Source organism: Cyprinus carpio, chromosome B8 (genome assembly GCF_018340385.1).
Source record: "Cyprinus carpio isolate SPL01 chromosome B8, ASM1834038v1, whole genome shotgun sequence".
Classification (NCBI taxonomy): domain Eukaryota; kingdom Metazoa; phylum Chordata; class Actinopteri; order Cypriniformes; family Cyprinidae; genus Cyprinus; species Cyprinus carpio.
The window spans coordinates 756,146-781,282 of NC_056604.1; the positions used below are offsets into that span (position 1 = coordinate 756,146).

The 25,137-nt window shown below is 39.0% G+C and overlaps 1 protein-coding gene across 1 annotated transcript in view; it reads right to left on the reverse strand.

Moving 5' to 3' along the window:
• LOC109070918 (semaphorin-6A-like) overlaps window positions 1-25,137 on the reverse strand; it is a 71,259-nt gene that overhangs the window by 25,780 nt on the left and 20,342 nt on the right. Inside the window, 6 exon segments of the mRNA XM_042729152.1 lie at window positions 232-322; window positions 6,913-7,014; window positions 7,963-8,025; window positions 8,289-8,349; window positions 13,800-13,917; window positions 14,968-15,110. Of these exon segments, the coding sequence (XP_042585086.1) occupies window positions 232-322; window positions 6,913-7,014; window positions 7,963-8,025; window positions 8,289-8,349; window positions 13,800-13,917; window positions 14,968-15,067 (535 nt within the window). The 5' untranslated portion in view covers window positions 15,068-15,110.

Here is a 25,137-nt window from a genome sequence, read left to right on the forward strand (position 1 = left end):
GGGTTATTTTTGCTGCTGTATTTCGGGGCGGGACTCCCAGAGGCGCTCTCTAACCGCAGCACAATAGTTTCATGTGTTTCCAGAGCGGCCGCACACGAGTCGCTGCCAGCTAACGCTCTTCCCAGAAACAGGGCTAGGACTGTTGCTCCGGCTGGAGTTGCTCGTATTCCCAGCATGCTTCTGACAGACGTTCGTTATGGAAGTGCTTTAGACGGGACGCCGGTGACTTACCGGCAAATAGGGCCACATTGGCGTGTTTGGCGTCATACGGGCAGCGCGCCATTCCGCTGATCTCATCTCCCACCGCGTCCAGACTGTCCATCTGCAGGAATGAAGGGAAAGGTCAGAGGTCAGAGGTCAAACCCACCCTAGCCTTCATCGTCTGAGACAGTGTTATTTTTAAAGCCCTTGCTCTCTGAGGCCGCTGGTTTCGCTGGCTATTTCTATCTTGGTGAATCTGAAGAAGGTCAATCAGGAGTTGAGCGCTCACAATTAACATTCCTCCCAAAATACACTGAAACAAACACGGATGAGGAATGTCATGGTATTCCCGCTCCGCAGCATGACAGCGAGGAAGAGCAAACCAGGAATCTCAGCAATTAATAAACCTGTGACAGAGTCGTTATCAGTGATTATGCTGCACAGTTTACAGGATCTAATACAGCGTTTACTTTGAGCTCAATCATTGGATCTTTCCCTTTCTTTGAACAAAACTAATGCTAGAAAATGCTGGATTCATTATTATTCTTACTACAATAAAAAAAAAAACTGTGCAATGACAAACTCAATAATATTAAACAGAAAACTTGTATTAATACAAATCAAATGGATGATGCACAGAGCCACACATGACAAAGATATATGGAGAATTCATTCCTAAGATTCGACTCGTTCCCTTGTTTGATTAAATCATGGCCTCACTGTACTAATTCATTCCCTCGTTTTGATTTAATTAGAATGGTTTAAATGAATGCAACATCTACACAAACGAACAGAAACATCCTCTCAACTACAGATATGACACGCTGCTCTTTAAAAAAAAAAAATACTGTAGATTGGTCAGCAGATACAAAAGCACAAACATTAGCACATTTATTTATTTACATACATATTTATTAACTTTTAAAATTTTAATTTCATTGTTTATATTTTATCCAGTATAAACCAGACTGATCCACCACCAGACCACCATAAACCAGTCTGGACCAGCTCAGAGCAAGTATAAACCAGGCTGAACCACCACCAGACCACCATAAACCAGTCTGGACCAGCTCAGAGCCAGTATAAACCAGTCTGGACCAGCACCGGACCACCATAAACCAGTCTGGACCAGCTCAGAGCCAGTATAAACCAGTCTGGACCAGCACCAGACCACCATAAACCAGTCTGGACCAGCTCAGAGCCAGTATAAACCAGTCTGGACCAGCACCAGACCACCATAAACCAGTCTGGACCAGCTCAGAGCCAGTATAAACCAGTCTGAACCAGCACCAGACCACCATAAACCAGTCTGGACCAGCTCAGAGCCAGTATAAACCAGTCTGGACCAGCACCAGACCACCATAAACCAGTCTGGACCAGCTCAGAGCCAGTATAAACCAGTCTGGACCAGCACAGAACCAGTGTAAACCAGTCTGGACCAGCACCAGACCATCATAAAGCAGTCAGAAGGTAAGCATGCGCTCCGATCCTCTTCGGGATAGTTACGGGCCGCTCGTTCCGCCCGGCAACAGCTGATGTAATGGACACCAGCCGTAAATCCAGCAGCTCGGAGCCTGGCCGCAGATGGGTTCTCAGGAGGAGGCCGCGGATCACAGCATCCGTTCAGGAGAACATTTGTACGCCGATGATTAAAGTGGGACGACTCTGGCCCTCAAACAGACGCTGTTTTCAGAGCCGTGGACAGCAGAGCAGACACAACGCCGCTCGAGGGCTTCCAAAGACCGAGTGTCCGTGGGGGAAATCTGTGAGCGGCTAGTGCTTCAGCATCTCTCTGCTGGACCGAGCCAGTTATTAGACAGCGACGGCTGGCAGAAGATCTTCCGGTCGTTCTGTGTTTCACTGACTGCAGAGCAGCAGATGATGGGGTCAAATCGAGCAAAAACACTGAACGAGACTAAACCAGCCGCTCAATGTGAAAACAGCAGCGTTTAGAGCCAATCCGTCACAGCAAAAACCAGCCTTTCTCGAGCTCCCTCACAAACACACTGCTGATCTCAAAGCTGAAGAGTGTTGACCGTTTCTCAAACATACGGCCCCAATCTCACACTGACACAGGGATCCTGCACCATTAAGAGTTCAGGGCAAGCTTTACAAAACCCTAGTGTTACAAATACAATACATACAAAGTTTTTAAAAATATATACATATATGTGTGTATATTCATATATATACATAATACATATACACAGTACACACACATATAGTATGTAAACAAACTTTTATTTGGAATTGATTAATCGCAACCAATCATTTTGCAGCCCCAGTTAAGGGCTTTTAAAAGTAATTGCGTTACTTTTTATAGAAGGTCATACATTACACGTTACTTTTGTGTTACTTTTTGTCACCTGTGCTGGGTTTGCTTGTGTTTCTTTTTTTTTTTTGACTTGTTTGTTTTTTATTAACAAACATGTATATGTATATTTCGGTTTACATTCCCCCGAACAACAGCAACAGCAACAGGAACGATGCACTAAATGAACTGTACCAGCACATCAGTGAGCAGCAGACAGCACACCCCGATGCTTTTCTCATCATAGCTGGGGATTTCAACCATGCTGACTTAAAGAGTGTGTTTCCTAAAATACACCCAACACATTAACTTTCCAACAAGATGTAAAAACATTTTAGACTTTGTTTACACCACACAGAGAGGAGCTTACAAAGCCCTCCCCCTCCCCCACCTCGGTGCCTCAGACCACATCACTGTCATGCTAATGCCTGCATACAGACCGCTCGTCTAAAGTCGCCAAACCAGTTCAGAAACAGATTCAAGTGTGGCCAGAAGGATCGTCTGAGGCTCTTCAGGACTGCTTTGATACAACTGACTGGAATATGTTTAAGCAGGCTGCCACTTATAATAACTCCACTGACCTCCAGGAGTACTCGGAGACTGTCACTGCCTACATCACCAAGTGTATTGAGGATGTAACAGTCACAAAACCCATTACTGTCCGGGCCAACCAGAAGCCGTGGATGACAGGGGAAGTCTACAGACTCCTGGAGACGCGGAACGCTGCCTTCAGAGCTGGAGACGAGGGGGGGCCTGAGAACAGCCAGGGCCAACCTATCCCGCGGCATCAGAGAGGCTAAGAGACAGTACTCCAGGAGGATAGCCCATCAATTCAGCGACAGCAGAGACACTCGGAGCCTGTGGCAGGGGATACAGACCATTACGGACTACCAAGCCCCCACAGCGGACCTGTGACAGCAACATCTCTCTGCTGAACGAGCTGAACACCTTCTTCGGCTCGCTTTGAGGCACAAAACAGCTCCACTGCACAGAAGACTCCACCTCCTCCCAGTGACCAGGTGATGATGCTGTCCCCGGACAGCGTGAGGAGATCCCTTCAGCAGGATCAATGCACGCAAAGCTCCTGGTCCTGACAAGATTCCTGGGCGTGTACTGAGAGACTGTGCAGCAGAACTCACTGATGTCTTCACAGACATTTTCAACATCTCACTTAGTCAAGCTGTTTGTTCCCACATGCTTCAAAGCTACCACCATCATTCCAGTCCCGAAGAAGCCATCTCCATCATGCTTCAATGACTACCGTCCTGTTGCACTTACTCCCATCCTCATGAAGTGCTTCGAACGGCTAGTCATGCACCACATCAAGTCTGCCCTCCCCCCCTCCCTGGACCCATTCCAGTTTGCATATCGGTCCAAACCGTCGTCGACCGATGATGCCATCTCAACTACCCTCCACTCAGCACTCACACATCTAGAGGAAAAAGACTCATACGTCAGAATGCTGTTCATAGACTTCAGTTCAGCATTCAACACAATCATCCCTCAACAGCTCATTCACAAACTGGTCGAGCTGGGGCTCAACACTTCGCTGTGCAACTGGCTGTTGGACTTTCTGACTGGAAGACCTCAGGCAGTACGTGTCGGCAGCAACACATCCAGCACCATCACACTGAACACTGGGGCCCCCCAAGGATGTGTGCTGAGCCCCCTCCTCTTCACTCTGCTGACCCACGACTGCACACCGTCACACAACTCCAACCTCTTCATTAAGTTTGCGGATGACACGACTGTGGTGGGTCTCATTAGCAACAGAGATGAGACAAACTACAGGAGCGAGGTGAGCCGCCTGGCCGGGTGGTGCAGTGACAACAATCTCTCTCTGAACGTGGAGAAGACGAAGGAGATTGTTGTGGACTTCAGGAGAGCGCACACTCAGCATGTTCCTCTGACCATCAACGGTGCGACTGTGGAGAGAGTGAGCAGCACCAAGTTCCTGGGTGTGCACATCACAGAGGACCTCTCCTGGACCGACAACACACTGCAGCACTGGCCAAGAAATCACAGCAGCGTCTCTACTTCTCTCTGCCAACTGAGGAGAGCCAGAGCCCCACCCCCCATCATGTACACCTTCTACAGAGGCACCATCGAGAGCATTCTGACCAGCTGCATCACTGTGTGGTATGGCGCCTGCAACGCGTCCTGCCGGAAGACTCTGCAACGCATAGTGAGAGCAGCTGAGAAGATCATTGGTGTCTCTTCCCTCCCTCCAGGACATTTATGGAACCCGTCTCACTCGAAAAGCCCTCTGCATTGCAGGTGATCCCACTCACCCGTCACACAGCTTCTTCAGTCTGCTGCCATCAGGGAGGAGACTGCGAAGTCTCCAGGCCAGGACCAGCAGACTGAAGGACAGCTTCATCCATCAGGCTGTCAGGAAGCTGAACTCGCTCCCGAACTTACACCCCCCCGTCCCTCTTCTGCCTCAGGCACCACTGAACTATGAACCCCCCCTCCCTCTAACAAAACGAATGTCATGCACCAGTCACTTTGTGCAGCAGTGGTCTGCTCACTACCTCATTCACCATGGATCTGACATCATTCTACCTCCTCATCAGTCAGTTTACTAAAAAGTTTATAAAATAACTGCTCTGAGCCCTTTGTCACTTTGTCACTTTTAATCAGACTGAATAAGCTATTTTTTTTATGCACTAAAAATATTTTTTATCTGCACTGTTTGTTCACTGGTTTGCACTCTATCTGCCATGTGCCTTGCGCTGCTTTTATTTAACCTTATTTTTATTTTATTTTTTCTATTATGTCTTTTTTACGTTCCCTTATTGTATAGTTTTTATCTTATATTTTATATTTGATCTAGATTTTTAGGCTCTACTGATAGTGTTATCTGTATGCACCGGGGGTCTGAGAGTAACGCAATTTCGATTCTCTGTATGTATGTACTGTACATGTGGAAGAATTGACAATAAAGCAGACTTGACTTGACTTGACTTGACTTGATATGTATATATATATGTCAGTCAATACATGGGGATCCAAAATGACTGTTACTTATTTGAAAAGGTAACTCAGGTATTTCATTGTAAATTTGACTAGTTAGCTGAAAAAAGTAATTGATTAATGCCTTACCCCCAACACTGAACTGACTAGAGCTGAATTACGGCATGATTATCTTCTGTAGAGTGGCTTTATAGTTTGGCTTCAGCACTGATTCTGTTATTTTCAGTGACGCTTCTTTGAAACAAACTGCATTGTATAAAGCGCTGTAGAAATGAATGTGAGTTGACGATGTAAAAATATAAAGCAAAAACACTCAGTCAATGAACAGAGAGAATGCAGCAGCACAAAAACACTCTCAGCATGAGTTAAAGCTGCTTTATTCAACAGGTTTAACAGCCATAAACAAGTTTATGAAGAATTAATGTCATGAAATGCTTTTTAAGGCAATGCATAATGTATTACGCACTTGAAAGCTAAATTAATTCTCATTCACGTCTGACAAAAATGTGTAAAAAATCATCACAGCAGAACTGCTATTTAAATTTAAGAAAGTAGAATTAAAATGGACTAAAACTTAAAAAAGAAAGGTTTTTAAGAAAAAGTTTGTGCAAAAGTTAAAATACAAATGTATTAATAGAAAAGCAAAAATATAGAAACTTATAATTTATATGTAATAATAATTAATGCAATGTAATTAAGAAAATGTAATAATATAGCTACAAGCAGTGATTACCGAGGTTCAAGCTTTAAGGCTTTAAGCACATGCAGAAAAAAATATTATGTATTATTTCACAAGCCTGTAACCACCTAAACCAATGATTTAAAAGAGCATTTTTGGCATTTCCAGGTAAGTAAAAAGTTTCTTAACTTTTATAACTATTATAATGCCTATAGATGTTAGCATGCGTGTTTAGATCAACTAGTTTCGTGAAGTTTTGAGTTAAACATCGTAGACAAGGTTCTGATGGGCTTTTATTCGCTCTGAGCCTCTTTAACACAGCAGTGTCAATCTGTCTTCACAGAAACGTCTCTGATCTTTCCAGCTAAATAATTCAGATTTCAGACTTTCCTGAAGATACTTCAGATTTATTCTGGCATTACAAGTGAAAAACACATCTACAGCTTCCTGATGAGCCGAGTCAGTGTTTCGCTCTCTACAAAAATCAACCTAGATATTTTTGATATATATTTGATACATTTGTTATTCTTTTTCGATGTTTTAATAACCTGGATTTAGAAAGAAAAAAGAAGGACGTCCCACAGCAACACTGTATCACGGTCATGTATCATTCAGAACTGGTCTTCATGTTAACCCTCAATCACTCACACACTCGTATCCATCTCTGACGCTTTCATTCTGTCGCTTGAGTATCAAATGTGCAGCCCGGCGGAGGTCAGAGGTCACGCTAACACTGCAGTCTCACCTTGTAGGTCCCACAGGACGGGTTGAAGGCGTTGGTTCCGCAGACGAACAGAGAGTCGTCGCTCTGCTGCAGCAGGACTTTGATGAAATTATGGCACTCGTCCTGCAACGAGACGAGAACTTATTACTCCATATCTGCTGAATGAAATCCAACGCTTGTTTCTGACTAATTTTGGCTGCTGATTCCAAAAATAGTGTCTGTTTTGCTGGAGCATGTCACACTTTCTCACTAAATATGATGCATTTCATCGCATTTTCGCTTTTACAAGCATTTGTGCTGTGAATTAGTCTTTTATTCTCAGCAGAAAAACACCACAAACACATGATTTCTGTCTGATTCTGAGCCAGATCACAACTGTTTGTTCAGTCCTCAGCCTCTTTTCACATGCATGGCATTATTTTATAATCCTGATTTCAAGGTCAGAATTATGTCCAGAGACAGAAGAAAATGCAAACATGAGCCAGATGTTTTCTGCTTTTACTGCATCCTAACAGAGACGTAATTAAAGATATTGTTGAGAAAAAAGCTTATTTAATTATAAACATGTCTTCGTAGTTGTTTTTCTTTTTAATTAAATTGAGTATTTAAACATTTTTCTGCACTCTTTTGGAGATTGTAAGTTAAATGATGCATTTTGAATGCTTCTTTATCATTAAAACTGACATTTCTGACTTTTTGCTTTGATAAGTTATTAAAGCTGATACAGTTCATGTATATAATTTGAAAAATCTGCATGCTTAATTTCAGAAAAAAAAGACATTTTTTTAATTTATATTTCTGAACTCGAACTAGGTAATATTAGGCATTTTTTTGCAAACATAAGCCAGATATAAGTCAGCTTTAATGCACTTATTTTTTTGTTAAAAAGTTTGGCAAAAAACTATACATAATTTATATTTTCAAACTTCAAATTTTGAACATCAAAATTTCCTAATATTAGGCCTTTCTTTGCAAATCAGCAGATATTTTCCTCAAAAAGCTCTTCTCCGTGTGATCCGTGACATCATCACTCATCCATGACATCATCGCTCCTCAGTGACATCATCATACCTTGTGCTTTCCCTTCATCCTGCAGGTGTCCACGTCGGCCTGCCTGGACTTCCAGGTCAGCTTCTGCGGACAGCAAATCAATGTCAGATCCATAGATTGGACTCAATTACTGCTCTCTGTCACGGCTGATGATTAAACTACACGCCGCTCGATCGATCCCCATCAATCAGCCGGTTACACACACACACACACACACACACACACACACACACACACACGTGACAGCGGCTCCTGATGGGATAAAGCTCTTAGAGAGAGATAGAGACGCTTGCTTCGTTTGCTGCCAGGTAATTAAGAGCAGGACAGAACTCTATCCTCAGACTCACCTTACTGAAGAAGATCTCCTCTGTGTCGGCCGTCTCGATGTCCACCGTGTAAATGTGATCCCTGTGAAGACATTCACACTTTCATTCGTCTTCAGCTGCTGTATCACAGACTGTACACATTAATAATCACTATTACAATATCAGAAACATTCATCAACAATGAGGATTTGTCACAATGCTGCAGCCCTGTAATGAGCTCCTGTCAAACACTGCATTATAAACAGTTTTGTTAATGTTGATCACACTTGATTGGTAACTATCTATAGGATTCTGATTGAAGTAGTTTTTCTCATGAAAAACAAACAGTCATATTTAATAAAGTAATTTTGGAAAAACTGCCCTAGCAAAAGGTTTTAAAAAAATGTCCCTGGAAACCAATCCCAGCAGACAAATACTGGAATTAAATTGAATGTAACATAAACGTCACTCACTTAATTCACAACTAAACCCTGAAGACTTTTAGAACTACAAATTCCGTTCTTAAATTTGAATGGAGGGAAGCATTTCAGAAAGCAGAATCACAATGAGCTAAAATTCAGCTACATTAGTTAGAAACGAAGGTTTGTTAAGAAACCTTGAATCATGGCTTGACAAAGTCAATTATTAAAAACATTTTAGCTATTTGAAATCTGAAATAAAATTAAAATAAAACCAGGTGAATGAAAATTAAAAATGTTGCAATTAACTTAAACAAAAAGACTACAAATAAAATACTAATAAAAATAAAAGGTAATTTTAAATATTAATAAAAACTATAATAGTATACAAATAAGACTGTGCAAAAGTTGTAAAAAAAAAAAGAAAGAAAATTTATATACACACTTAAAAAATATAATCCTCTTATGCGACCGGAACGTGTTTTGAATCTGATCCAGCGTTCAGACTTGATATTAATTGAATCGAATCTTCCTCGCTCCTTCAATCTAATAGAAAAGCCATTTGTGAAATGAATGCTGTTTCTCTGTTGATCTCAAGACCAATGAAACTCCTCAAACGTTATGAAAAGCCCAGTAATTAATCACAGTGGCATCAGAAGTGTGTGTGTGTGTGTGTGTGTGTGTGTGAAGGACAGAAACACTCCTTCAGTCCTCCAGCAGCATTAATCAGATCAGCTCAATTAATCAGCTCGTCTGAGTTACACAGCGATTGTGTTTCTGACTGATGAAGTTTAATCAGCACAGGTACGGTGTCGCTCCGCACTCGTTAGTCAAATTCCATTCTAGCGTGTAATTACTGCCGATCTCAGTGAGAACTGATGGAGTTTCTTTTATTTCAGGTCTGATGAAATGCGGATGTGAAACTCATGCTGATGCACTACTCAAAGCTTTCTGAGCCAAATTGATTTTGAACCCAAGTTTCAAAAGACAAAATTAAGTATTTTAACATTTGATAATTAAGTTCCATTGTTCCACATGTGTCATTTAGAGATTCATGCAACCTGCAGGTAGCTTGGGGAATAAATTATAAATTCATTAATTACTTAGTCAATATACATAGTGAAAAAATCTGGTCTAGAAACTATTTTAATTTAGAAATTGCTAATAAAATTTCACAAGTAACTACAATGAAACTGCAAGACATTGAATTAAACACAGAATTATTAAATAGAAAGCCTGAAATTGTATTTTCTTGTAAAACGCACTCCAATAATCTGTTTTATGAAGAATTTATTTACCATGCAAAACAACCCAAGAGTTATAAATCCATCTAAACATCTGACTTTTGTAAAAATGACTTCACCGATCGTTCAATCTACAGATGAGTCACAAACTGTGCTTCCAAACGCAGAGATAAAACACAGCTTACAGTGTCCACAGAATCATCTGTTTATATAAGCTACAGAATACCAGGAAGACTGAATCTATGCAGAACTAATATGTGTAATATTCCAGAATGGGGACAGTAAGTTTTTAATAATGCATGTTCTCTCTTCAGTTCACAATTCAGAATGAAACAATTGGGTCTGAAGACAAGCTTAAGTAAAGTTTTACTGATTCCACAGCAGCTGAGCTCAGTTGTACTTTTGCTTGGTTCATTATAAACATTAGATGACATGAGTGTGCAGTGGAGACAGTATCTGTAAACTTTCCATAACCAGATCGTTTAGCAAGATACTTATTCTCTTTCTTTAATAAAGACAATGTCACTGATGGAGTTTGGTTCCTCTGGCTGGTTTAGTTGGGGCCACTTAATATCCAGCAATATCATTGACTTGATTGCACAGATACTATTGAAACTGAACTGAGCTGCATGATGACATCACTGAATTCAATGATGAACTGCCTTGCTTTGACACAATCTTTTTTGTATAAAGCACTATATAAATAAAGGTGACTTGACTTGATGAACTGGCTTTAAGTAAAGCTGCTTTGACACAATCTGTATAGTTAAAAGCTTTATATAAATAAAGGTGACTTGACTTGACTTCATCTGATTAGACAAAAAGCTCCAGATTTCTGTTTCTCCAAAGGAAAGAAAGTGAAAAATCCATCACATTCAAGCATGCATATGTGCTAAACATGAACTAAACACACAACCCCTCTCTCGTTTGATGTGTTTTACTGAGTGCAGGTCTGATGCAGTTTGTGCCGATCGTCCAGAGCTCAACAGAGGCTCTTTGTGTGCTTCTCATGCCGGCCGGCCGTGTCCATCTGGTGGCCTTTTGTCAAACTCTCTCACTCTGTGTTCACAGAGAAAGGAGCTCATTAGTATGCGTCTCACACCTGTCAATCCTCCGCCGAAGCTCCGCCCTCCATCACACGCGAGGCCTCAAACGCGGAGTTTCTCAGTGGAGCGGTGTTTCTCTGTTCTCATGACGGGGGGGTTTGGGTTGTTAAGGGACGCCTCGGCCGCAGCCTGAGGAATGTGGACAATGTCCCATGAGCACCTCCAGACCCAGAGCTCAGCTGTGTGTGTGTGTGTGTTTCACATAACACTCTAGCTGTGTGTCCATCCAAAGATTTGAATTGTGCAAAACTGGAATATCGTATAAAACATTTGTGAATAAAGAACCGTTTCCATCCAACGTGTCAAAGAGAACAATATCGGCTGGATGTAAGGGATCTTTCAGCATTGTTAGACCTTTTTTCTGCAAGCCTGAGACATAGATCTTATCAAATGTTGGAAGATCACAACCAGTAATTTGAGTTATATGACTAATCGGACATCTCTGTGAGCTGTGGAGCTACCAATCCACACTATAACTGAGAAAGTCAGCACGCTTTCAATGACAGATCCATAAAAACTGGACATATCAACTTCAGATATGCCAACTGTCTCAAGAATAGAAGCCTTTGATGTGATTTTTTTAATAATGCCTGTTAGAATGTCGTCCCAGTGTAATGTCGCAGAGATGGTAGTCTGATGCACATGGTGGAATTTATTCAGTAAATGTGTTTCCATCATAGTTTATGCACGGATAAAAAGTTTATCCTACTCACTTGTGTGCACATGTTTTTTTATGTGCATTTGTGCAATTTATGCACATCTTGGCATTTCAATCCAGTGTTCTTTTTTATGCGACATTACAAAATGCTGTTAAAAGCAGGTGGATGGAAACATAGCTGAGAAACTTCAGCTCTATATCTCACATCTACTGAGGTCTGAATCCGCTTGAGCAGATATCCGAGTCTGCAATCATCAACTAAATCCATAATTACAGACTTTTATAATCACATGTGTCAACACTCTCAAGACTCAGCAGCATCTATGTGGATAAACTGGATCATTTATCAATGAGTGCATAAAACGCATTCAGTGAAAAGAAAAAAAAAAACACCACCAAAACTCAATGAACGTACTTCACACATCACTCCATATCAGCATTCATGGTTTAAAACAGAAATATTTCCAATATTGTGACAAGTTGTTGAAAAACTGACCCAAGTATTGAGAAATGAGCAATTGTAAGAAACAGAAATCGTGATCATGATTAAAGTACGATTCACCCTGCAGTCCTGTCAGAGTTTCTGTCATTGATTCTGTTATTGTTCTGTTTGTGTGAGCTTCATATCATGTCTACTGTAACACACACTCTTTGTTGAGCTGCACGGAGGTTTCAAGAAACCAGAAACTGAAGAAAAACTCCAAAGAAAACTCTTATTTACAAGAGTGCTGAGTCACATCAGCCACTCCAGGCCTAAATAAAGCCACAAAACAACAGAAAGCCCAGAGGAGCCTGGAGCCAAAAACATGGATTTTTCTAAACTGCAGAGAAGAAAACAAAAGATCTGTGATCTAACCATCATAAAAACACTGAGCCACCGCTAGAGCTTTCAAACCGATGGAGGATTGAGTGGGCGGAGCCTCTAGCTATCAATCAATCAGAGCTCCAGCATTTTCATTAGTGGAGAATGAGAGGGGGCGGAGCCTACAGCAATCAATCAATCAGAGTGTGATCAGGTGTAACTCTGTATCTCTGGCCGAAGAACACGCCAACGTTTATCATGAGAAACAAGATCTCAGATCATTCACATACACACAACAACTAAAGCACTGTTAAATTAATAAAGAGATCTTATGATTATTAGTTCAGGTGGCAGAAACACAACATTTGTTTTGTATTGTGGGCGATATGTTAACATGTTTTTTGTTGGGTGCGAGTAATAAAGAAGTATCCAAAGGTAAAAGAGGAAAAACCGCACTCTCAAGATATCCTTTCATTAATTTATTCGTACCATGTCTTACACAACATTCACACACATTCAGAACAACCAGAAGACCTGAAAATCATTTGAATTTAGGAGGTCCTTTTGTGAAAACATGAATCAGGGTTTCCGCAGCACTTATGAGGGTAAATTTAAGACTTTTTAAGACACTTAATTAAATTAAAAAATAAATAAATAAATAAATGAAACACAATACATGTTCTCCAAGTTGAATAAGCAACACATTTTCACAAACTTTGAAAATACAACTTCTAACCAGTTTTAATTTATATCAGAGATAATATTACAGTTTTTATTTTTTTAAATGTTTATTAATTTTATTAGTTTTTATTTTTGTATATTATGTTTTCATTGAAATTTTAAGTTTGTTGTGTGTTTTTTCTTTATTTCTATAAATATCTATATCCTTTTATTTCAGTACTGAAATGAAATGTTTAAGTTTTTTATTTAAGTTTATTTTATTTCAGGTTTATTTCTATTTTTACATTTCTTAATTCTGTATCTCCAGTAAATGTGTCTTGATTTGAGGATGTTTAGATACTGGAAAACAAGATTCATGCAACATTTAATGCCACAACTTTAATTTTAAATGATTTTAAGATTTTCTGCTCTGATTTAAGGACTTAATTCATAGAAGGGCAAATTAAGAAACCCAGATAAAGGTAAAACTAGTCAAGTGTGTATGTAAAGCACTGATGAGCGTCTGATTCTCACGGCTCTGAACGTGCTGCTTCTTGTCCATATGCTGGGAATGGGCTGCTGGTTACCATGCCAACAATCTGCTCAATCTGCACTTTACCAGTCTCTGCTCATAACCGGGCCGATCTTTAAATAGCACACTCACCTGGCGGCCACATAGAGAGTCCGGTTCATGATGACGATCAGCTGAATGTCCAGTTTGTGCCGCTGCGTGTTGTTCCTTCCCGGTTTGTGTCCCACGAACGCTGGATATTGTTTGGTATCTGATGGAGAAGGAAGAGGAATAGAGTTTGATTCGCACACGTTCAGCATTATTTTTAAATATTTTCTTTTTGTTTTACATTTGGACGATTTAAGGCAAGACACCACAGGTGAATAAGGGTAAAAATGTTAATTTAACCTTAAAAATAACAGACATTATCATACTTCCCTAGTTGATTGATTACATTAAGAACTGGAAAAAAAAAATTTAATCACAAGTTTTCTGAGTTGTTATGTTTAAATATGCAAATGAGGCATCTTCTAATTAAATATGCACTAATTTGCATGCATTTCAAGAGAAGAAATCTGAACTTTGGATAAAGTCCATAATTCTACTTTGATTTATCACTCCATGAATCAGAAAATACTGCCAACAGAAAGAAAACAAACACATTTTCACCATGTTTTAGGAGTGAAATGTTGTATAAGTCAGTGTGAATGAAATATAAACAAACCTTCAGAATATAGAGAGGAATAAAACTGTAAAGTTTGTTGTTTGTAAGAGAAAGAACTCTTTACGGATATGAAAGATGCAAATGAGATAAAGTGCAATAAAAAAAAAAAAAACACTTAAACTTTAATGTGTGTTTTGGATGTTTTCTTTCCACTCTTCTGAAAGAAGAGACATGATAAGGATGCAAAACTGACCAGTGCATGAAAACACGCTGGTTTTGTCTGTAGTGTCTGGCCTTAATTCATTATTAGCTGTTTATTAACTTGAGAAACTCTGCACTAGAATAAGAACATAACAGCCAATCGTGTTTCGTGACAGAAAGGAAAATTAAAGCCTTTCGATACAAAACAAGACCTTGCTGTTTTAAAAGGAAATACATGGACACAGGAAGCGAAACAGTGCATTTCAGGGGCCTTTAAGTGAGACTGTGTGTGTGTTTGTAAGTCTTTCATCCTGACAGGCAACACAAAAGAGGATCTCTCAAGTCTCGCCGACTCTGACAGCATTTACAGTCTCTCAGGCCACCAGAATCACATTTCACAGAGCCGCTGAGAGGAAAAGATGGCGGGATGAGAACAAGTGAGACGCAGTTACTCACAGTTAGTGTGTGAAATACTGATTGGCTCGCTGTCTTCTGGGAAAGCGGCTCCGGCCGTCTGCAGCACCGTGAAATACAGCAACAAGGCCTGCAACCGCATGATTGAGTCCTGCCGCTCCGCTCGATCACTTCTGAACTTCAGCCTGCAGAAACAAACACACACACACAACTAATCAGCAGATCACTTTAATTGGCTTAGCGGAACATGCGTCAGAGATCGATCGCACCGCTGAGCATCATGGGTAAACTGAGAGAACTGCTGACATGAACCTCAGCCTGTAAGAGCTCAGCGATGGGACTGATTTACACGCTGACCTCTGACCTCGCATGCTCTCAGTTTCCTTGTGCAACAAATTACCCACAAATCACTGCAGATCACAGACAGATCCTGCTGCAAGGGAGAAAAACAAGTGTGAGCGATGGCTCAGAGAAACCTCACGCTTTACATTCATGCATCTGGCAGACGCTTTTATTCGCAGCGACTCAGACTGCATTCAAGCTACACTTGATTGGGTTCATGCAAGATCCAGGATCCATCAGCACAAAAGAAGAAAAAGGTAATTATTTTTTTTATTGTTTGTGTCTGGTTTTCTAGAATAAATATCTAAACATTCTTGAATCAAGATGCATTTACTGTACAAGTAAAATTATTTAAGATATTGTGTCTTGTTTTCTAAACAAATAATCAAAATTGTGTTAGTATGAATTTTCTTTAAAGGTGAATTTATTTTACAAGACAAGAAAATAATCTTAGTTCAAAGGATAAACAAGCATTTTTCTTCCCTCTTGGGCAGATGTTTTTGCTTGTTTTAAGGAAAAACTAACAAAGTTTTTATATTTTTTTACAGAAAACAAAACATAATATCTTAAATCATTTTACTTGTGTAGTAAATTCATCATGATTCAAGAATGTTTAGATATTTATACTAGAAAACAAGACACAAACACTGAGAGAATTATTTTTTGCAGTGAACACTGATATCATCTATCACACAACAGACACACACACACACACACACACACACACACACACACACACACACGTTTTCTAAAAAAATAGTAAAAATTTTGTTAGTAAAGCAGCACTTGACAAGCTGTCCTGTAATTGAAATGCCAGTAAAGGATGTTTGTGCCCTTCCTGAAGAGAACGACACTCGTGTTAATAAACTAGAAGCTGGTTAACATTATACTGACCAGCACAAACAAATGAAAGAGCGAATGACGAGCTCCTCATTTCTGTGAGCCGCTCAAAGTCAGATTTTACTAGGAAAGGGCCGAACGCAGCGGCTGGTTCATCTGCTCTTCATCACACGCCGCTGAATAAATAACTCACGCTGCTTTCGCCACACAAACCCACCGGCAAGAGAAGACACACATCTACATATCAGATCAACACAAGCGACGGAGCAAGGGATCAACACAACAGAGAGGAAAACACTCATCAGACACAGACCTGGAGTTAAAAATCAGCAGTTACACTACAGTGACGTCAGACACACAGTGTACACTCACTATATGTGACCCTGGAGCACAAAATCAGTCATAAGGATCACATTTTTGAAATTGAGATATATGCATCATCTGAAGGTTGAATAAATGATCTCTCCATTGATGTGTGGTTTGTTCAGAGGACAATATTTGTCTGAGATACAACTATTTGAAAATCTGGAATCTGAGGGAGCAAAAAAATCTAAATATTGAGAAAATCATCTTTAAAGTTGTTCAAATGAAGTTCTTAGCAATGCATATTACTAATCAAAAATTAAGTTTTTATATATTACAGTAGGACATTTACAAAATATCTTCATGGAACATGATCTTTACTTAATATCCTAATGATTTTTGTCATAAAAGAGAAATGTATAATTTTGACCCATACAATGTATTGTTGTCTATTTCTACATTTTGACCCATACAATTTGTTTTTTTCTATTTCTACATTAATAGCTGCAGGAACACACATTATTTTATAATGTTTATGAAATATTACTCACACACACCGTTAGACGATCGTGTAAACTCAGACTGTCCTCACCATATGATTTCCTCTGACATTTGACATTTTATTTTACTTTTAATTATCTGCAGTAAAACGGCTGTAATGTGGAATCTGACTGTCACTGAAATATAAACACAAGATCTCCCTACAAACCAACAAAATAAAGGCAGTTTTACTAAACTAAGCAATTATGACAGAAATATATTACTATCTATGTGGTTTAAACAAGAATTAATATTCAGTTATAAAACATAACGTTCTCACAACTACACTAATGATTTATTAAAAGTTAGGAAAAAAACATTTTACAGTATTGTTTATGGAACATTCTTATTACTTTATTAATATTTGATACACGTTCTCACACTGTTTAGAGAAAACATTCTTTGATCAAAATCTTTTGAACATTCTCATGATATTATTTGTATTTTGTATAAACGTTCTAAGAAACATTTTTTGTAACCTTTAAATAACAATTGACATTTTAATGTTCTTAGAATTTTAAAAATAAACATTCAAATAACATTATATTTTGGATGAAAATAAGGTTTGTTGAATGTTGTAATAAACTTTTTCGTAATCTTTAAATAACATTATAATCACAGCAAAAAAACTGGACATTTAAATGCTTTAGAAACATTTCAAAACAATGTTCCTACAACATTTGTGTGCACGGGGATCTTTCACAGGGCTCTACAGTAGATCAGCACTGGATTGACCATCAGATGACAGAAACAACAAAACAATAAATCCGCTTCATAAACACAGTGACAGTGACACACACACACACACACACACACACACACACACACAATGACAGCGATATGAACACACGACAGGAACGATGGGGTCATAATCCTGTTAGACCTGCAGCAGAAGCTCTGAGGCCTCAAACTCAAATCATGATCAGAATGAATGAACTGCGCTTGAGACAAACACAAATGCACTGAAGCAGCTTTAACCTGCACTCAAACTCTCTGTGAATCTGTAGTTTTCAGTAGAGAAACGCAAACGCCGTACTCCTGCGTGACGTTTGATCCATCAAAACAATGCTTTGAGTAGAGAAACGCAGACAGCCCGAGACGAACTCAGCTTCCTTACAGCTGCTCTTAATTGGATCTGATGCTTTAAAGACTCGTTCTCAGTCACTCACCCTCATCTGCATGAAACCTCACTAATCAGCAGAGACGGTTTACAGACACATTCACCAAGAAAACGAAACCTCAGTATTCAGCGGAGACGGTTTACAGACACATTCACCACAATCATGTGAAAACCACTGCCAAAGAATACACCGCAAATCACAAGAATACACCAAAATCACGTGAATACACCACAATCACGTGAATACACGACAATCATGTGAATACACCACAATCACGTGAATACACCACAATCACGTGAATACACAGCTCATCACGTGAATACACCACAATACATGAGAATACACCACTATCAGGAGAATACACCACTATCACGTGAATACACCACTACGAGAATACACCACTATCACGAGAATACACCACAAATCACGTGAATACACCACTATCACGAGAATACACCACTATCATGAGAATACACCACTATCATGAGAAAACACCACTATGAGAAAACACCACTATGAGAATACACCACTACGAGAATACACCACTATCATGAGAATACACTACTACGAGAATACACCACTATCATGAGAATACACCACTATCATGAGAATACACCACTATGAGAATACACCACTATCATGAGAATACACCACTACGAGAATACACCACTATCATGAGAATACACCATGAGAATACACCACTACGAGAATACACCACTATCATGAGAATACACCACTATCATGAGAATACACCACTATCACAAGAAAACACCACTACGAGAATACACCACTATCATGAGAATACACCACTATCATGAGAATACACACCGAGAATACACGAGAGAATACACCACTATCACGGGAATACACCACTATCACGGGAATACACCACTATCACGAGAATACACCACACATGAGAATACACCACTTTTATGAGAATATACACCACTATCACCGGAATACACCACTATCATGAGAATACACCACTTTTAGGAGAATACACCACTATCAGGAGAATACACCAATACGAGAATACACCACTATCATGAGAATACACCACAAAAATCACGAGAGGAATACACCACTTTTAGGAGAATACACCACTATCAGGAGAATACACCAATACGAGAATACACCACTATCATGAGAATACACCACTACGAGAATACACCACTATCATGAGAATACACCACAAATCACGAGAATACACCACTACGAGAATACACCACTATCATGAGAATACACTACTACGAAAATACACCACTATCATGAGAATACACCACTATCATGAGAATACCACCACTACTACTGAGAATACACCACTATCATGAGAATACACCACTATCATGAGAATACACCACTACGAGAATACACCACTATCATGAGAATACACCACTATCATGAGAATACACCACTTTTAGGAGAATACACCACTATCAGGAGAATACACCAATACGAGAATACACCACTATCATGAGAATACACCACAAATCTATAGAATAAAGAGATTTCATGAGTATAATGAGATTTCACGACTATAAAGAGAATACACCAGAGAATACACCACTATCATGAGAATACACCACTATCATGAGAATACACCACTACGAGAATACACCACTATCACGAGAATACACCACTATCATGAGAATACACCACTATCACAAGAATACACCACTATAACGAGAATACACCACTATAACGAGAATACACCACTATCACAAGAATACACCACTATCACAAGAATACACCACTATCACGAGAATACACCACTATCACGAGAATACACCACTATCATGAGAATACACCACTATCATGAGAATACACCACTATCAGGAGAATACACCAATACGAGAATACACCACTATCATGAGAATACACCACAAATCACGAGAATACACCACTATGAGAATACACCACTATCACACTACATCATGAGAATACACCACTACATGAGATACACTACGAGAATACACCACTATCACGAGAATACACCACTATCACGAGAATACGAGAATACCACATCATGAGAATACACCACTATCACGAGAATACACCACTATAATGAATACACCAAACTCTAGAATACACCACTATCACTAGAATACACCACTATCACGAGAATACACCACTATCATGAGAATACACCATCACTATCACGAGAATACACCACATGAGAATACATCACGACGTTGAAACCACTATCATGAGAATACACCACAAATCACGAGAATACACCACTATCACGAGAATACACCACTATCATGAGAATACACCACTATCACGAGAATACACCACAAAATAGGAGAATACACCACTACGAGAATACACCACTATCATGAGAATACACCACTATCATGAGAATACACCACTACGAGAATACACCACTACGAGAATACACCACTATCACGAGAATACACCACTATCACGAGAATACACCACTATCACTATCATGAGAATACACCACTATCATTAGAATACACCACTATCATGAGAATACTACCACTATCACGAGAATACACCACTATCACGAGAATACACCACTATCACGAGAATACACCACTATCATGAGAATACACCACTATCATGAGAATACACCATCACGAGAATACACCACTATCATGAGAATACACCTCTATCATGAGAATACACCACTATGAGAATACACCACTATCATGAGAATACACCACTATCATGAGAATACACCACTATCATGAGAATACACCACTATCATGAGAATACACCACTACGAGAATACACCACTATCATGAGAATACACCACTATCATGAGAATACACCACAAATCACGAGAATACACCACTATCATGAGAATACACCACTACGAGAATTACACCACAAATCACGAGAATACACCACTATCATGAGAATACACCACAAATCACGAGAATACACATACACCACATGAACTATCACCGCTATCATGAGAATACACCACTATCACGAGAATACACCACTATCATGAGAATACACCACTATCACAAGAATACACCACTATCATGAGAATACACCACTATCATGAGAATACACCACTATCAGGAGAATACACCATCACGAGAATACACCACTATCACGAGAATACACCACTATCACGAGAATACACCACTATCACGAGAATACACCACTATCAATCAGAAATACACCACTATCATGAGAATACACCACTACGAGAATACACCACTACGAGAATACACCACTATCACGAGAATACACCACTATCACGAGAATACACCACTATCACAAGAATACACCACTATCATGAGAATACACCACTATCATGAGAATACACCACAAATCACGAGAATACACCACTATCATGAGAATACACCACTACGAGAATACACCACTACGAGAATACACCACACGAGAATATACACCACTATCACGAGAATACACCACTATCATGAGAATACACCACTATCACGAGAATACACCACACACGAGATACACACTATCACGAGAATACACCCACTATCACGAGAATACACCACTATCACTAGAATACACCACTATCACTAGAATACACCACTATAACGAGAATACACCACTATCACACTAGAATACACCCACGAGTGGGAGAATACACCACTATGAGAATACACCACTATCATGAGAATACACCACTATCATATCACGAGAATACACCACTATCACTAGAATACACCACTATCATGAGAATACACACGAGAATACACCACTATCACAAGAATACACCACTATCATGAGAATACACCACTATCACAAGAATACACCACTATCACAAGAATACACCACTATAACGAGAATACACCACTATCACGAGAATACACCACTATCATGAGAATACACCACTATCACAGAGAGAATACACCACTATCATGAGAATACACCCCACTATCACGAGAATACACCATGAGAATACACCACTATCACAAGAATACACCACTATCACAAGAATACACCACTATAACGAGAATACACCACTATCATGAGAATACACCACTACGAGAATACACCACTATCACGAGAATACACCACTATCACGAGAATACACCACTATCATGAGAATACACCACTACGAGAATACACCACTACGAGAATACACCACTATCACGAGAATACACCACTATCACGAGAATACACCACTATCATGAGAATACACCACTATCATGAGAATACACCACAAAACAGGAGAATACACCACTATCACGGGAATACACCACTATCACGAGAATACACCACTATCACGAGAATACACCACTATCACGAGAATACACCACTATCACTAGAATACACCACTATCACTAGAATACACCACTATCACGAGAAAACACCACTATCACGAGAAGACACCACTATGAGAATACACCACTACGAGAATACACCACTATCATGAGAATACACCACTATCATGAGAATACACCACTATCACGAGAATACACCACTATCATGAGAATACACCATCATGAGAATACACCCTATACGAGAATACACCACTATAATGAGAAATACACCACTATCACGAGCATACACCACTATCATGAGAATACACCATTATCCAATACCCCACATCACGAGAATACACCACTATCATGAGAATACACCATCACGAGAATACACCACTATCACAAGAATACACCACTATCACGAGAATACACCACTATCAAGAGAATACACCACTATCATGAGAATACACCACTATCATGAGAATACACCACAAAACAGGAGAATACACCACTATCATGAGAATACACCACAAATCACGCGAATACACCACTATCATGAGAATACACCACTATCATGAGAATACACCACTACGAGAATACACCACTATCATGAGAATACACCACTACGAGAATACACCACTACGAGAATACACCACTATCACGAGGAGAACCACCTATCACGAGAATACACCACTATCATGAGAATACACCACTATCACGAGAATACACCACTATCATGAGAATACACCACTATCATGAGAATACACCACTATCACGAGAATACACCACTATCATGAGAATACACCATCACGAGAATACACCACTATCACGAGAATACACCACTATCATGAGAATACACCTCACATCACAGGAGAGAGCAACACAAGCGAGATTATGCTTCAGAAAAACTCACACTCAAACATTTGTAGGAAGACACTATTTACACACGTATTCATGAGCATTACCACCTATGCTCACACACTCACACACACACACTCCAGAAGATCAGTGTTTCTGACTTGAAACAGCAGTAAACACACAATCATACCAGGTTTACTATCGTTAACTTAAACTAAAACCATTAAAAAAAACATTTTCATTACTTGAAATGAAACATTAACTGAAAATAAAAATAGAAAGAAGCAAAAAAAAGTTTAATGTTATACACTAAAATAACTAAAACCAAACAAGAAAAAAATATTTTTTAACATTTTTGCTACTTTAAATAAATGAACCTTAAATGAAATAAGTTTTCTTTTATTTCAGCTTGTTGCTAAAACACAATTTCTCATTTTCATTTAATGTAACTTTGAAACACTAAAATAATTTAAACTGGAATAAAAGTTGATGATGCTGAGAAAACACTGCTTCACACAGGAGCATCGTTCTCATATTTCTCTTTCTCCCGAGAGATTTCCCGCAGAGACGGCTGTTCAATATCTCATTTCTTTACTGCGTCTGGAGATGTTTGTGACGAGCCGCTCCTGATATCAGCTGTCATGCAATTTTTCTAATGGAGATTTCTCATTAATTGAGCGTCTGGCGTCATAGATCACAGGTCTGTGTTTCACAAAGGTGGTGCTCGCAGTCATGGTCTTGCTGTGAGGCAAAATAGCAATGCGGGAGAAAAACATCTCAATTGAATTGTAGGGTTACGTGATCCGAATGCAGAATTACGGAGCAGCTCCACTCCTTCATTAGACCCTGTAATTTAATTTTACACTTAGAATAATTGGTGCTAATTTGGAGCACTCACGAGGAGAATATAGAAAGTGACGTATAGAGACGGCGGGACTGAGAGACAAAACAACAACAACAGCAGCAATCATGTATTCAGGACAGAGGAAAATGATGCCACTTTACTGCTCACAACCACATTATACGTGATCGTCATTTAAAGTGCTTTAGAGAGAACATCAATATACACATATTAAAGTCAAGTTAAAATCATTTCAGAACAAAAAGATCCCTCAAGAGGAATAACCCTTACCAATAAATAGTATACTTCAAGTTTATTTAATTAAGTGTCCTTAAGTAAAGTTCAAGTATATTTTAAGTATACTTTATGTAGCAGGTATACAAATATCAGTGTTCTAGTAGTATACTTGTAAGTGTGCTGTTTCAATACTTCTTGGGACTAAATTGGCCCACTTTCTGATATATAAAAGTATACTTATAAGTATACTTTAAGTATAACATTATCAAACTTTGAGTACACAACTAGTTTACCTCTATGTTTGTAGTTTGTACTGCAATTATACTAAAAGTGAACTTATATGTATACTGATAGTTTACTCATTAAATACTTAGTACACTTTGAAGTATAGTCTCAGTAAACTACTAGTTTAGTTTTATACTGCAAGTATATAAGTTTTCTTTAAGTGAACTTTACATCATACTTTAAGTATACTACTATGTCCCTATTTAGGTTTTTATTTGTATATATTTTGTTATATGAATATCTGAACATACAAAACATCCGAAGAAAGAACAGGGTATCTGCTTATAAACAAAAACACTTTAATGTGGGTAAGTTTCATAAAAAATAAATAAATAAGATTTTGAACAAAAAGCTGAAAAAAGACTATGAATTGGATTCAGAATGATAATCAAAACGTAGATGGAGTTGATCAGCACCCCAAAGCTTGACTGTAATTATTACCTCTTCATCGGTCCACATTTTATTCCATAACATTACAGTTTTGATGTTGTTTCATGTCAGATGACCGTGTTACATTACATGTGTTAGTATCTTTTGTTTCTTTATCTTCTTCACTTGTGTTTTTTTTTTAATTCTGTACAGAAGATGTGTACTAGCACCCTCTACTGTATAACAGTAAAAC